At 44.5% G+C, this 12,724-nt stretch overlaps 1 protein-coding gene across 1 annotated transcript in view; it reads left to right on the plus strand.

The window, feature by feature from the left end:
* Positions 1 to 1,564: 1,564 nt before the first annotated feature.
* The window catches only part of NEK9 (NIMA related kinase 9), a 35,432-nt gene continuing 24,272 nt past the window's right edge, over positions 1,565 to 12,724 (plus strand). The window contains exons 1-6 of the mRNA XM_058655135.1: positions 1,565 to 1,925; positions 5,017 to 5,194; positions 6,945 to 7,000; positions 7,526 to 7,596; positions 9,013 to 9,118; positions 10,869 to 11,000. Of these exons, the coding sequence (XP_058511118.1) occupies positions 1,707 to 1,925; positions 5,017 to 5,194; positions 6,945 to 7,000; positions 7,526 to 7,596; positions 9,013 to 9,118; positions 10,869 to 11,000 (762 nt within the window). The 5' untranslated portion in view covers positions 1,565 to 1,706. The remainder of the gene's footprint in view (positions 1,926 to 5,016; positions 5,195 to 6,944; positions 7,001 to 7,525; positions 7,597 to 9,012; positions 9,119 to 10,868; positions 11,001 to 12,724) is intronic.

A 12,724-nucleotide genomic window follows, 5' to 3' on the forward strand; every position in this document is an offset into this window, starting at 1 on the left:
AGTGGGGCCAGCCCATACAGCACACAGGATCAACAAGGTGTTAGCATTTCACAGATAAGCACGATGTGCCGTGATAAAGCTAGAAATTAGTTACACACAGGCAGAGTCTGCTCAGTTGGCAGGCCAACAGAGATAGTGGGTCCACATCCAAGAGGATGGAGGCCCCGTGGGAACTCTCCTATTCAGTGGGGAATGAGCTGCAGATTCCAGCGGGAGCACGGGTCAGCTGCAGACAGGTGAATTCATTCGCTTTCACACTTTACCTTAATTTTTTTTTAATAATTTTTTTTAAGATTTATTTTATTACAAAGTCAGTTATACAGAGAGGAGGAGAGACAGAGAGGAAGATCTTCCTTCCAATGATTCACTCCCCAAGTGAGCGCAATGGCCAGTGCTGTGCCGATTCGAAGCCAGGAGCCAGAAACCTCTTCCAGGTCTCCCAACACGGGCAGGGTCCCAAAGCTTTGGGCTATCCTTGACTGCTCCCCCAGGCCACAAGCAGGGAGCTGGATGGGAAGTGGAGCTGTCGAGATTAGAACCGGCGCCCATATGGGATCCCGGGGCGTTCAAGGTGAGGACTTTAGCCACTAGGCCACCATGCCGCCGGGCCCACACGTTACCTTATTCTATTCAATCTGTCTTCCTACATTTGTTGGCTGTTTCTACCTCTTCTCTCACCTGCCTTAGCAACCATGTCCCACCTGGTCACAAAAGTTCTAAATACTTCACAGATGGGTCCATACATCCTCCTTCTCATTTAGTTGAAAGGTCTAGAAAGAGAAACCTTGCATCCGCTAGTTAATTCCCTAAGTAACTTGCCAACAGTCCAAATCCAGAAACTCGGAGTTCTATCCAAGTCTCCCTTGAGAGTAGCAAGGATCTAACCATTGGGCCATGACCCGTTGCCTCCCAGGATGTGTTAGCAGCAAGCTGGATCAGAAGTGGAGCTGCTGGGACCTGAACTCAAATTCAGAGCTGGAGTGGGGTGTTCCCCACAAAGCCCACCCCTCAGGTGCGTTTCTTAAGTCCAGACCTCTTCTCGGGGCATAAATGCCTACAGTTTTGGTCTTTTGACCTCCTGTCACCAGAGGTTTTTGGTAACATACAGTAAGAGCCCCACATTTTTGTCATCTGAGCTGTCACCTGAGCCACAGGTCTGCTCCCTGGGCTTCGAAGAAGGCGGCATCGTCTAGAACTTTCTCCATAAAACCAGAACATAACAGCCACCGCTCACATGGTCCCCTGAGCTTGCACCGTCTTGACAGTAGTAGTTACTGCAACATTCCGAATCCTTTCCAAGACTTGAGGCATTGCCTCCCCTGGAAACGGCACTGACGCCGAGGTGAACTTCAAGTGGCTTCTCTGAGCAGTGATAGGGGGCCTGGCGGTCCACGGACACGGGGTGATACCCCTGCGTTCCCACGAGGTACCCCAGCAAAGGCCGGAGCTGCCCTCCTCCTCCGCGGGAAGCCTCGGCCGCTGGACTTCAAAAAAAAAAAAAAAAAAAAGTGAACCGGCGAAGGCGGAGAAAACCGATCCGGCGCGCCGGAAACCTCAAGAACTGCTTCCGGGCAAGGGAGCGGGGCCGAAGCCACCATGAAGCCTGGCGCGGTTGCGAGGTTGACGGAGCCGCGGCCCGGCGTCTAAGGCGAGCTCGGCCATACACAGTGCTGCTCGGGGACACGCAGGCTGCCGCCGCCGCCGCCATGTCGGTGCTGGGCGAGTACGAGCGACACTGCGACTCCCTCAACTCGGACTTCGGGAGCGAGTCCGGGGGTGGCGGGGACCCGAGCGCTGGGCCCAGCGCCAGCGCGGGACCGCGGGGCGGCGGCGGCCCGGCCGAGCAGGAGGAGCTGCACTACATCCCCATCCGCGTCCTGGGCCGCGGCGCCTTCGGCGAGGCCACGCTGTACCGCCGCACCGAGGTAGCGGCTGGGCCCCAGCTTCACCTTCCCCGGCGCCCGCGCGCTCGCACCTGCTGTCGGGATCCCCTGGACCGCTGGGAAGCACGGACCCAGTCACTAAATCGTCCTTGAGCTTTCCCCCATCTGTGAAATGGGCCGAGTCATATAGCTCCCTTAAAAATGCTTCTTTAAAAAAAAATTGAGAGTCCAGTGAAGGTGCTTTACAAAAATGCAAATTGGTTCTCCGATTGTGAGGTTTTGCAAAAACTTCCTCTGTATATTAAGCTGTTAGTCTTGACTTTTCTGGGAGACAAGGACTGTTGAGAACCTACGTTCTGTCTCTTCCCTCTTCCCTGTCTGCGTTTTCACAGATGCACATTCCATGTAGAAATTCCAGAGGTCACAAGCTAAGAACCTTGCAGTGGTGACTTGGCTTCCAAAAACTTTGTTTTGTTTGCTTAATTTAGGTGAAATTCGGCTGACTGGATTCAGTTTTGCGAAGTCTGAAAAGTTTAGCTTCAGGATAAACATTTGCAAAGTCTTGCTGGGATTGCTAAGGATGATTCATCCATCAGCACTTCTGGTCTGTGTCGCACCAGCTGACAAGTGGAGGTGTGGGGTGGTTGGGACAGGCTGTCCTAAGTGTGTTGTTGGGTCGTTCTCTTGTTTGGAGGTTTGGGGTGTTGAGAGACAAAGTGAGGAAATTCTCCTTCCTCCCAAATGCCTGTAAGTGCTGGAGCTAGGGAGGAGGGCAGAAGCAGGAACCTGGAACTCAGGGAGTGGCAAGGACCCGGTCTGTTGAGTATCATTGCTGCCTCTTGGGGTTTGCATCTGCAGGAGGGAGCCAGCCAGGGGTAGATGTTGTACCTGAGCGCTGTTAGAGGGAATAGACGCTTCTTACTTGCTAGGCCAGTACATTCATGAATGACATTGTCATAGCTGTTTATTCTTTCTATTGCTTTTTCTTTCTGACATTGAAATAAGAAAGAGGAGATGAGTATTGGTATTCCTGTTTTCTTCGTTGGGAAAACTATTTTTAAGTGACTTGCTCACTTCGGTGAGAAGTGACTCTCAGACTGGAACTAGGTTCTCACTTGTTGAAGTTTGCTCCGAGTTGTATTTGTTTATGCTTCAAATTGCATAGTGTTATGCCTGCCCCCAATAGTTTAAGGTTAAAAAAAAAAAACACATTCTTAGCATTCTTTTCCTTCTATAATGTTACTTCAGAAAGTTTATGAAAAATGGAATTTAAAAGTTATGTTGATACTCAAAAAATTGTTGTCAGGTTTCCTTTGTATACCTGTGTGAAAGTGTGACAGAGAAGGAGAGAGCTCTTCTGTGTGTTCATTCCGTTGCTAGGTAGCTGCTGCAGTCAGAGCTGGGGTACCAGAACGGACCTTCTGCTCTCCCACAAGGCTTGGAGTACCATCCACTGCCTTCCCAGGTGCCTTAGCAGGAAGCTGGATCTAAAGCCGGGTAGCTGGAACTCCAGCACATGCTCGGATGTGTGATGCTGTTATTTTCAGCTGTGGCTTCACCTGCTAGATCACGGTGCCAGGCCCTAAAGCTAGTTTTTAATAATATACGTTTGCATTAACTTTTTGAAGATACTTTATATACATGGATTTCAATTTCTTTTGGTAACAAAATAAATTTACCTTTCAATTCCATTTTCCATAAACTTCTTTTTTAAAGATTTATTTCTATTGGAAAATCAGATATACAGAGAGGAAGATCTTCTGTCTGCTAGTTCACACCCTAAGTGGTCACAGTGGCTAGAGCTGAGCTGATCCAAAGCCAGGAGCCCAGAGCCTCCTCTGGGTTTCCCATGTGGGTGCAGGGTCCCAAGGCTTTGGGCCATCCTCGACTCTTTTCCCAGTCCACAAGCAGGGAGCTGAATGGGAAGTGAGACCACCAGGACATGAACCAGTGCCCAAATGGGATCTGGAGTGTACGAGGCAAAGACTTTAGCTGCTGGGCTACTACGCTGGGACCTTTCATAAAGTTTTGATTTTGGTTACCTGCATATATTTCCCTCCAAAACTTAACCGTGTTACTGAAAAACATTTAAGTTACATATATCTGTAAATGAAGAAGAATGGGCAAATAACTTTTTGGTGCATGAGGAGTGAAAATTAAGGATCAGTGAACAGTATGTAGTTCACCAGTGTCCTTCCTAGAGAGGTAAAGGCTTGGTGGAGGCAGGGGAAGGAGTGGGGAGAGATCTATGGGCTCCTGGGCCAGGAAGCAGTGTCATCTAGAAGGTGTCCTAGAAGAGGGCAGAGGTGGAGAGCTGCAGGTGAGTTTCCATGAATAGAGGAAAGGAGGATACTTTATATTCATGTGACAAAAAGTTGCAAACTGGTGCAAGAGTTTTATGAGGTTAGCCGCTGTGGTCAGCTAAAGGTGAAGCTGACTGCTGTCCATTTCTCTGCTTCTCCAGGATTTTGGCCCTACCACAGTGCTCACCCTGACTAGCCACCTGTCACAGTGTCCCTCAGTAGAATTTGTGCCACCTGTACCCATCCCATATCTTGCCTGGAGCTGACATCAGGAAGCAAAATGATCATTTTCAAAGATTTATTTATTTAAAAGAGTTATAGAGAAGGAAGAGAGAGATCTTCCATCTGCTAGTTCATTCCTGAAATGGACACAATGGCAGGACTGTGCCAGGACTGTGCCAGGACTTAGAGCTGCTTCTGAATCTTCCGCATAGGTGCAGGGTCCCATGCATTTGGACTGTCTTCTGTGGCTTTCCCAGGCACATTAACAGGGAACTGAATTGGAAGTGGAGTAGCTGGAACTGGAGCCAGCACCCATATGGAAGCCAACTCTGCAGGCAGTAGCCCTACTTGCTACACCAATACCATAACACATGGTGTGTGCACATAGCACCAGCCCCAATGACAGCTTCTTAATGCTTTCCTTTCCCTGGGCCCGCAGTGAATTACAGTACTTACTTGAATCATTCAAGTCTGTTTTGAGAGAAAAAATAAAAGGAGTCCATGTTTGCACTTTTTAGAAGTTTTCCTTGTGGGCCTGGCTATCACGGTGTGGATTTGCTCACTGCCAGGTAAGAGGACAGCCCACTGCCTTTGTTCCTTTCTTGCAGGATGACTCACTGGTTGTGTGGAAGGAAGTCGATTTGACACGACTGTCTGAAAAGGAGCGTCGTGACGCCCTGAATGAGATTGTCATCCTGGCCCTGCTGCAGCACGACAACATCATTGCCTACTACAATCACTTCATGGACAATACCACCCTGCTGATCGAGCTGGAGTACTGCAACGGTAAGGCACCAGCCTGCAGCGGACTCCTCCGGCAGGGTGTCCCGAGGCTCATCCTTAGCCCCAAGGAAAAGGCAAGCACGATGATTTCAGCCTCTCTGGGGATTTCGAGAGTTTAAAGAAAAACCCAGGCATGGAGGAGTTTGGAACTGACACAGGAAACAAGGCGAGGGGCTTTTCCCTTCCTCACCTACCTTGACCTTTGTGGTTACAGCGTCATCTTCAAGTTATTTTTCCTGTGGGTGTTCCATGTATTTTTCAGGATATTTTTCCTTGTGAAAGTGACATTAGTTAGCCATTAGAGACATTGTGTGGCTTGGCACCACATGATATACTATTTACTGGACTGTTACAGGTGACATTTATTTGTAGTAACTTCAGCTAAGACTATCCAAGAAGTAGTCTAAAGATTATAACTGAATGAAAGTAAAAACAACCTGATTTCTTTGGGTATCAAGGTAGCCTATTTAAGAAAATAGATTAAATGCACATCCCAACTTCAGCTACTTTCTAGTGCTATACTCTTGGGTAGAAAGCATCTGTATACATCATCCTAAAATGAGTTTATTTATAACACTGCCTGCCTTCTTGGGCTGTTGCAGTAAAATGAGTATGTGAAGCTCATAGCCTAATACTAAGTTTGTAGCAGGTGTTGAGTATGTCATTGCTATACAAGAGAACACAGAGCTATGTGCTCAACAACACCCAGCATACTCCCCACTTACAGCTAGCTAGCTAACTTACCCAGACTCTTGTGTATCGTAATTGTTTCAAGTTCTGATGAACCCCCAAATTCGTAAATTATATGAGAAAATTGTGAAGTAGCAGAAACCTTACACAGTTAAATTCTGTTTGGAAGGAACTAGGACGAAGGATACATTTATTAGAACTCTTGGGTTTCTAAATTGCCGGGGAAGAGAAGTTGTAAAAACTAAGCCGGTTGCAAGTAGGAGGTAAGGTGAACCACCATCATTTACAACATGTGTTACTTGATAAAAAGAAGTAAATTAACACTCCACAGGAACGATTAGCAAAGTTAGAGATGTTGCGGTGCAGGAGAGAAGCTGTATTGTTATTGTCAGAAGGACAAGCTCTTTGAGGAAGAGGTAATTCCTATTCCGGAGGCAGGAAGCTGGCATCGTCGTGCTGGAACGCATTCTGTTTCTGTGTCTGTATTTACTCTTCCCACAGTGAAGAGTGTGTTTTTCCTTTTGTTCAGACTGCTTGCAGGCTCTGATGGGGATTCATGAGAGAGGAAACCTCTATAGCCGCTTCCTAAATGTGTTACCTCCACATCATGATTCTCTGTGGGCTTGCTTACCTGGTTCTGTTTCTACATGCTGATATGCCCAGGACTCTTCCCTTCTCATGTAGGGACAATCTATGGGTGGAACCCAGATTTTGAGAAAATGTCACTGTAGAGTAAGAAAAAAAACGTTGTTATTCACTAAGTTCATAACATTGAATCACAGGTGTCACCCAAATGCTGTAGGAGCCCTAGTGCGAAAGTCATTACAGAAACAGCAGATTCCTTCAAAGAGTTCTGGCAGAGAAAATCATCTGATTTTGAGGATCCCTTTGTTAGTTGGGGTACTGTAGGAATAGTCCCCGTGTGAAAGGCCAAGAGAGTAGTTTCCTCGGGAGAGGAAGCAGACCCCTCCCTTCCAGTGTCACCTGCTCAAACTCCATGCAAGGGGCAGCCATGCTTCCACCTGTTACCAGCACTTCAAGCTTGTCTCTCGTTTCTTTGCAGGAGGGAACCTGTACGACAAAATCCTGCGTCAGAAGGACAAGCTCTTTGAGGAAGAGGTAATTCCTATTCCGGAGGCAGGAAGCTGGCATCGTCGTGCTGGAACGCATTCTGTTTCTGTGTCTGTATTTACTCTTCCCACAGTGAAGAGTGTTTTTTTCCTTTTGTTCAGACTCCTTGCAGGCTCTGATGGGGATTCATGAGAGAGGAAACCTCTAACAGGGAAGCTGTCTATAGCCGCTTCCTAAATGTGTTACCTCCACATCATGATTCTCTGTGGGCTTGCTTACCTGGTTCTGTTTCTACATGCTGGTATGCCCAGTTTTCTATACCTCTGCATTCTTCCTGGGTTTCTTCCCACACATCCGTTTCACAATGCTATATTTTATGATGACCTTGAAACTATTTTATAATGACCTGCTATTTCTTTTTACCCTTACCACTTTTGTCTACTCAACCTACAAGCAAGGAATGTCCAGTCATGTTGAATCGTAACCTCTGGTTGAGGTGTCCTTTGGGGTGTGTGTGTGTGTGGTATCTAAAGGGAACTTTCTAATTCAAATGTAATGTATTTGTCTCTGCAGATGGTAGTATGGTACCTCTTCCAGATTGTTTCAGCAGTGAGCTGTATCCATAAAGCTGGAATCCTTCATAGGTAACAAGTGAAAACACGTAACAGATTCCCTGTCTCCAATCCCCTCTCCTAGGTTCCTCCCATCAGCACATTTGTTTTTTTGATTAAACGGTCAAGGTTTTCCCATTGATATGCTTAGGCAGGCAGAGAGTGAGTTGAAAGGGATATTACCTTCCCTTACTGAGGTTAAACTATATTTGATCTAGGACGAGTCTCTCCTCAGTTGCCAAGTGCTGCTGCTTTTAGCCTAGAAGGTGCTGTGAGAAGTAGTATTAGTTTGATTGGAATTCATAGAAAATGTTTTTCTCTGAACAATAAACATTAGCAATTGTTTTTAATTCTATAGTTGAGCTCTTTTGATTTAAATGAAAGTCTAATCATTTTGTACAGTTGTACAGTTTCACCAACTCTTTAAAGGAAAAGACAAAACAGGTTGCCATTCATCTCTAACTATAGAAGAAAACCATTGTAAGTTACTTACCCATTATTGCCGCCCCTTACCCTTTATTTAATGAGAGAAAGCAAGATCCCATCTGATAGTTTACTCTCCAAATAACTGCAGTGGCCGCAGGAGCCCAAATTGGGAGCCAAAATACAATCTGGGTTTCTCATATGGCTGGCAGGATCCCAACCACTGAAGCAATCACCTCCACTTCCTAGAGTTTATGCTGGGAATTGGAAATTGGAATTGGGAGCTAAAGCTGGGTATCATCAAACCCAGCTTCTCCACTGGGGGACTCTAGCAATCCTGATGGCTTAACCATTAGGCCAAACACTCCATTATACCCTTCTTAAAGGGATGAATTATAATACACAAGGGTTGTTGTTTTTGTTGTTTGTTTCTGTTAGCTCTTGATACCTATTGAGTGGCTACTGTTATGTGTTGTTGGCTTTCTATTTAAAAGTAGTTGAATGTGATGTTGCGATTCATATCTTTCAATAAGGAAGCCAGAGTGTGAAGCAGGCAAACTGTGGCATTTTGCATGCCATCAGTTCATCTGTAGAAAAAGACAGTGACTGTATTTAAATGTTCTAAACAGCCTAGTCGTGTTGTGGCTGAGACACACACACAGCCTCTTCCACCTCAACAAATCATTTGAAACTGATAACTACCAAATGTTCAGTTGCCTTAATACCACTCACTCCAAGGCCTACCCAGCAGTTGGAAAGGCAATATACTTTATAGGAATTATGGTCGTAGAGCACTGTTCCCTGTCAGCTTTCCTGTCAGCCTCAGTGGTTTGGGAGACAGTGTCACACTGGGGGCCTCTGGAAAATGAAATTCATTCTCCCGTTTTACTCTTAAGTCCCCACTTGGAAGCTGTGTGAGTGTTAGGAACCCATAACACCCTGTGCCCTGGACCAGTCGTGGGGTCGGGGGTTGAGAGGAAACACTTATCTACATGGGCTTCATTGGCAGCATCTTTGTTCTTTCAGAGATATAAAGACGTTAAATATTTTTCTGACCAAGGCAAACCTGATCAAACTTGGAGATTATGGCCTAGCAAAGAAACTCAATTCTGAGTATTCCATGGCTGAGACGGTACGTGTTGCCCTTGTAATTTTTTTCCTTTTTGCCTTTCTGGCACCTTTCTAGTACCCCTTACATTTCACATGTTCTTCCCAATATTCCTGCTGGATCCACCTTTTCAGTCCAAGTCTACAGAAGGCTCCTTGTGCTCATCAACAGGTCCAGTATTTCAAGGTCACTGTCCGCAATACAGCTTGGACCCCACAGCTGTTTCTGACACTTGGCTCGAGACTTCGCTAGAAGCCGACAAATGCTTGAGTGTTTTTTCCAGTTTAGGATCTTGCATAACTCTTAGTTAATGCTTGTGCTCAGATGGTGGACATGTCTTTGTGTGTCTGCTTTTGAATGCTGCCTCTGGTTCAGAGAGAAGTCCTGTGTCAGGCCAACACCTGGAGAGCTCAGTTCTTTACCTTGCACAGTCTGACCCTGGGACTCCCTTCTCTCCTCATTTACCATTGGTAGAGACTGGATGTGTGTATCTTGAGGATGAAGACCTTATCCTTTTCAGAATTATGGATTTCTCATGCTCTTTCCTTAACAAAACTTGAAAATGTCAGATACTCAAATTAATTTTTGTCCTAATGATGTTTTCGGATAATTTCAGGATATGTCTGCAAACAAGGTAAACATCTGGGGTTGGGAGTCTCTGCCTCAGGGTCTTGGTTGTTTGTATGATGGTGGCTGAATTGAGCTTCCAAGGAAGTAGTCATGTCTTTATTTTCATTTTCCTTATTGAGAACAATCGGATAAAACCAAGACTTGGTCTATTTTATTTTATTTTACTTACCAATTAATGCAAAGAAGGAATGATACAAAAATTTGAAAATGCCGTAGAAGCCACCTGAAATTTGTTTTATCCAATAAGGAGAGATATCAACTGTATTAGAATGATTGGTGTTTCATTATCTCTACTTTGGGGAAAGGCATGACTTTAAAAAAAAAAAAACAAATTTTTTAAATATTTATTTACTTAAAAGGCTGAGTGACAGAAATCTTCCATCCACTGGTCACTCTCCAAATGGTCACAGCAGCAAGGGATGGGCCAGGCCAAAGCCTGAAATTTCACCTGGGTCTCCCAGTGGATGGCAGGGTCCCAAGTACTAGAGCCAAATTCCACTGGTTCTGCAAGCACATTATCAGGGAGCTGGATTAGAAATGGAGCAATCAGGACTTAAACTGCCACTCATATGGGATGCTAGTATTCCAGGTAGCAGCTTAACTTACTGTGCCACAGCTCCAGCCCTGAGAGGCATGATTTTTGTTCAGGACATTTTCATTTCCTAACCTGTTCCTAATCAAAAGAAATTCCCTGGTTGTATTATGACAAATGTCACATTGAGGCATTGTAAAAGTTTCAATGCTGAGCACTTCAGTGGGAATCCTTAACCCTTGTTTGAGTTACCAGCTCCCTGCCATCAGTGTTAGGTTTTTCTGCTCAGTGATGAGCTTTTGCTAAATACGTCTGTGTAAAGTTTCTCTCAGGCTATGACTGCCTGGTGCTTCTGTGGCCTGGGAATCACAAGCTTGAGGCTCCCCCGGAACCCCAGTGCCTTTACCACATGGGTCGTCCCTTTATAATTGACACCAGAGATTTCTTATGAAACAAGTAACATCATCTCATAAAAACCACTGGGGGATCTGCCGATGAACGTTGCATGGTTGTTAGAACTAGTTTCTGGGAAATTTAATTTAGTGACTGAAGTGTTCATATAGTTACTTCAGAATGATAAGTTAGTCTTTATTTTCTTTGTTGTTCATTCAGCTTGTGGGAACCCCATATTACATGTCTCCCGAGCTCTGCCAAGGAGTCAAGTACAATTTTAAATCTGATATCTGGGCAGTAGGCTGTGTCATTTTTGAACTGCTCACACTGAAGAGAACATTTGATGCTACAGTAAGTTGTGTGTTTTCCTAACATTACTTTTGCAAACAATACAGTGTGTCTTCTTTATTTATCCCTGAATTGCTCATTTGTTGAGCAAACATTAACTTTTGGCAGAAATACCCTGTTTTCAGGCACTGGATTAGTAATGTATTGTTAAAATCCTGCAAATTTATCTCCAAATTGAATTTTGCACTGAAATGATCATAACCAAGTAGTTCCAGCAATGTCCATTCTTCCTTTCTTTTTCCTTCTTTCCTCTTTCCTTCCTTTCTTTCTTCCTATCGTTACACTTCTGCATCATGCCTTGAAAACTAAGGGAAATTATATAATACCCTTTAAAGTGTTTTTGACTTTTTTTAATGAAAAGTTACACACTCTAATGCATATTGAAAACCATCATTGTTTTATGGACAATAATCGTCTAAGTCTTTTTTTTTTTTTCGTTTTCCAGTAAAAGCTGGTGCAAAACAGCGCCTGTTGTTCTTTAATATGCATACAGAATCACCAAAGTATCTTGTTAAAAGGCAGGCTCTGTTCAGCAGAATGTGTTGTGTTTCTGTCCAGCTCCTGATGATGCTCTTGTCATGAGTTCCTGGACCATACTGAGTAACTGTCACATCCAGTCCCCTCTTCCAGCCAGATGTGAGGCTGTAGACAAATTATCTCATTTCTTTGATCTTCTATTTCATTTTCTTTCCTTTTAAGACTTATTTATTTGTATTGGAAAGGCAAATTTACAGAGAGAAGGAGAGGCAGAGAGAAAGATATTCCATCCACTGGTTCACTCCGCAAATGGCTGCAATGGCTAGAGCTGAGCCAGTCTGAAGCCAGGAGTCAGGAACTTCTTCCAGGCCTCTCATGTAGGTGCAGGATCCCAAGGACTTGAGCCATCCTTTACTGCTTTTCCAGACTGTAAGCAGGGAGCTGGATGGTAAATAAAGCAGCCAGAACATGAACCGGTGCCCGTAGGGATGCTGGTACTCAGAGGTGGAGGATTAGCCAAGTGAGTCAATATGCCAACTCCTGTTTTTTCTAGAATATGAGAACAGTATGCTGTTTACTCTCCCCCTCACCACACACATACACAGATCTTCTGCTAAGGTGTGTGAGATGTGCAACTGTACATTTATGGAATTTCAGTGACATTTTATGAGACCTAATCCTTTTTCTAAGTCCTGAATTTGTTCTGATGTGTCATCCAGTTATTGTAATTAATAGAGTGGAAGAAAATTGACTTCCCAAGTCAGACTTGGATTGGAGTTACAGCTCTATTTTTATCCTGTGGTTTCAGGCAAATTGCTTTGTTTTTGAGTCCAAATTTTCTAGGACACAAATTCATAATGATATTATCTCTGTCTGACTTTTGTGAGGCTCACAATGATCACATATGTGATGGTCCATTGTGTTGGTCCATTGTGGTCTTGCTAAGTAAGGTGTGGATGATAACATTATTGTTATTATTATTATTGTTATTATGTGAAATAACAGAATTTATTAGGAGAAATAGACCTGAAAGGCCAGGTGGACATTCCAGGAGGGAACTGATTGTTCAGTCTACATTGAAACTGAGTGATGGTGTTATTGTAACAGTGTAATTATCATGATCATCTTCAACTTATTTAGTGCCTTGTCTGTTGCAGCAGATTGTTGCCTCCATAGCCTTTAGGATGTAGAAACTAGAAAACAAGATTAGTTGGCAAGAGAGCTACCTGAAAGCTAAGAAGCAGGGTTAT

The sequence above is a fragment of the Ochotona princeps genome, chromosome 26, assembly GCF_030435755.1.
Source record: "Ochotona princeps isolate mOchPri1 chromosome 26, mOchPri1.hap1, whole genome shotgun sequence".
Classification (NCBI taxonomy): domain Eukaryota; kingdom Metazoa; phylum Chordata; class Mammalia; order Lagomorpha; family Ochotonidae; genus Ochotona; species Ochotona princeps.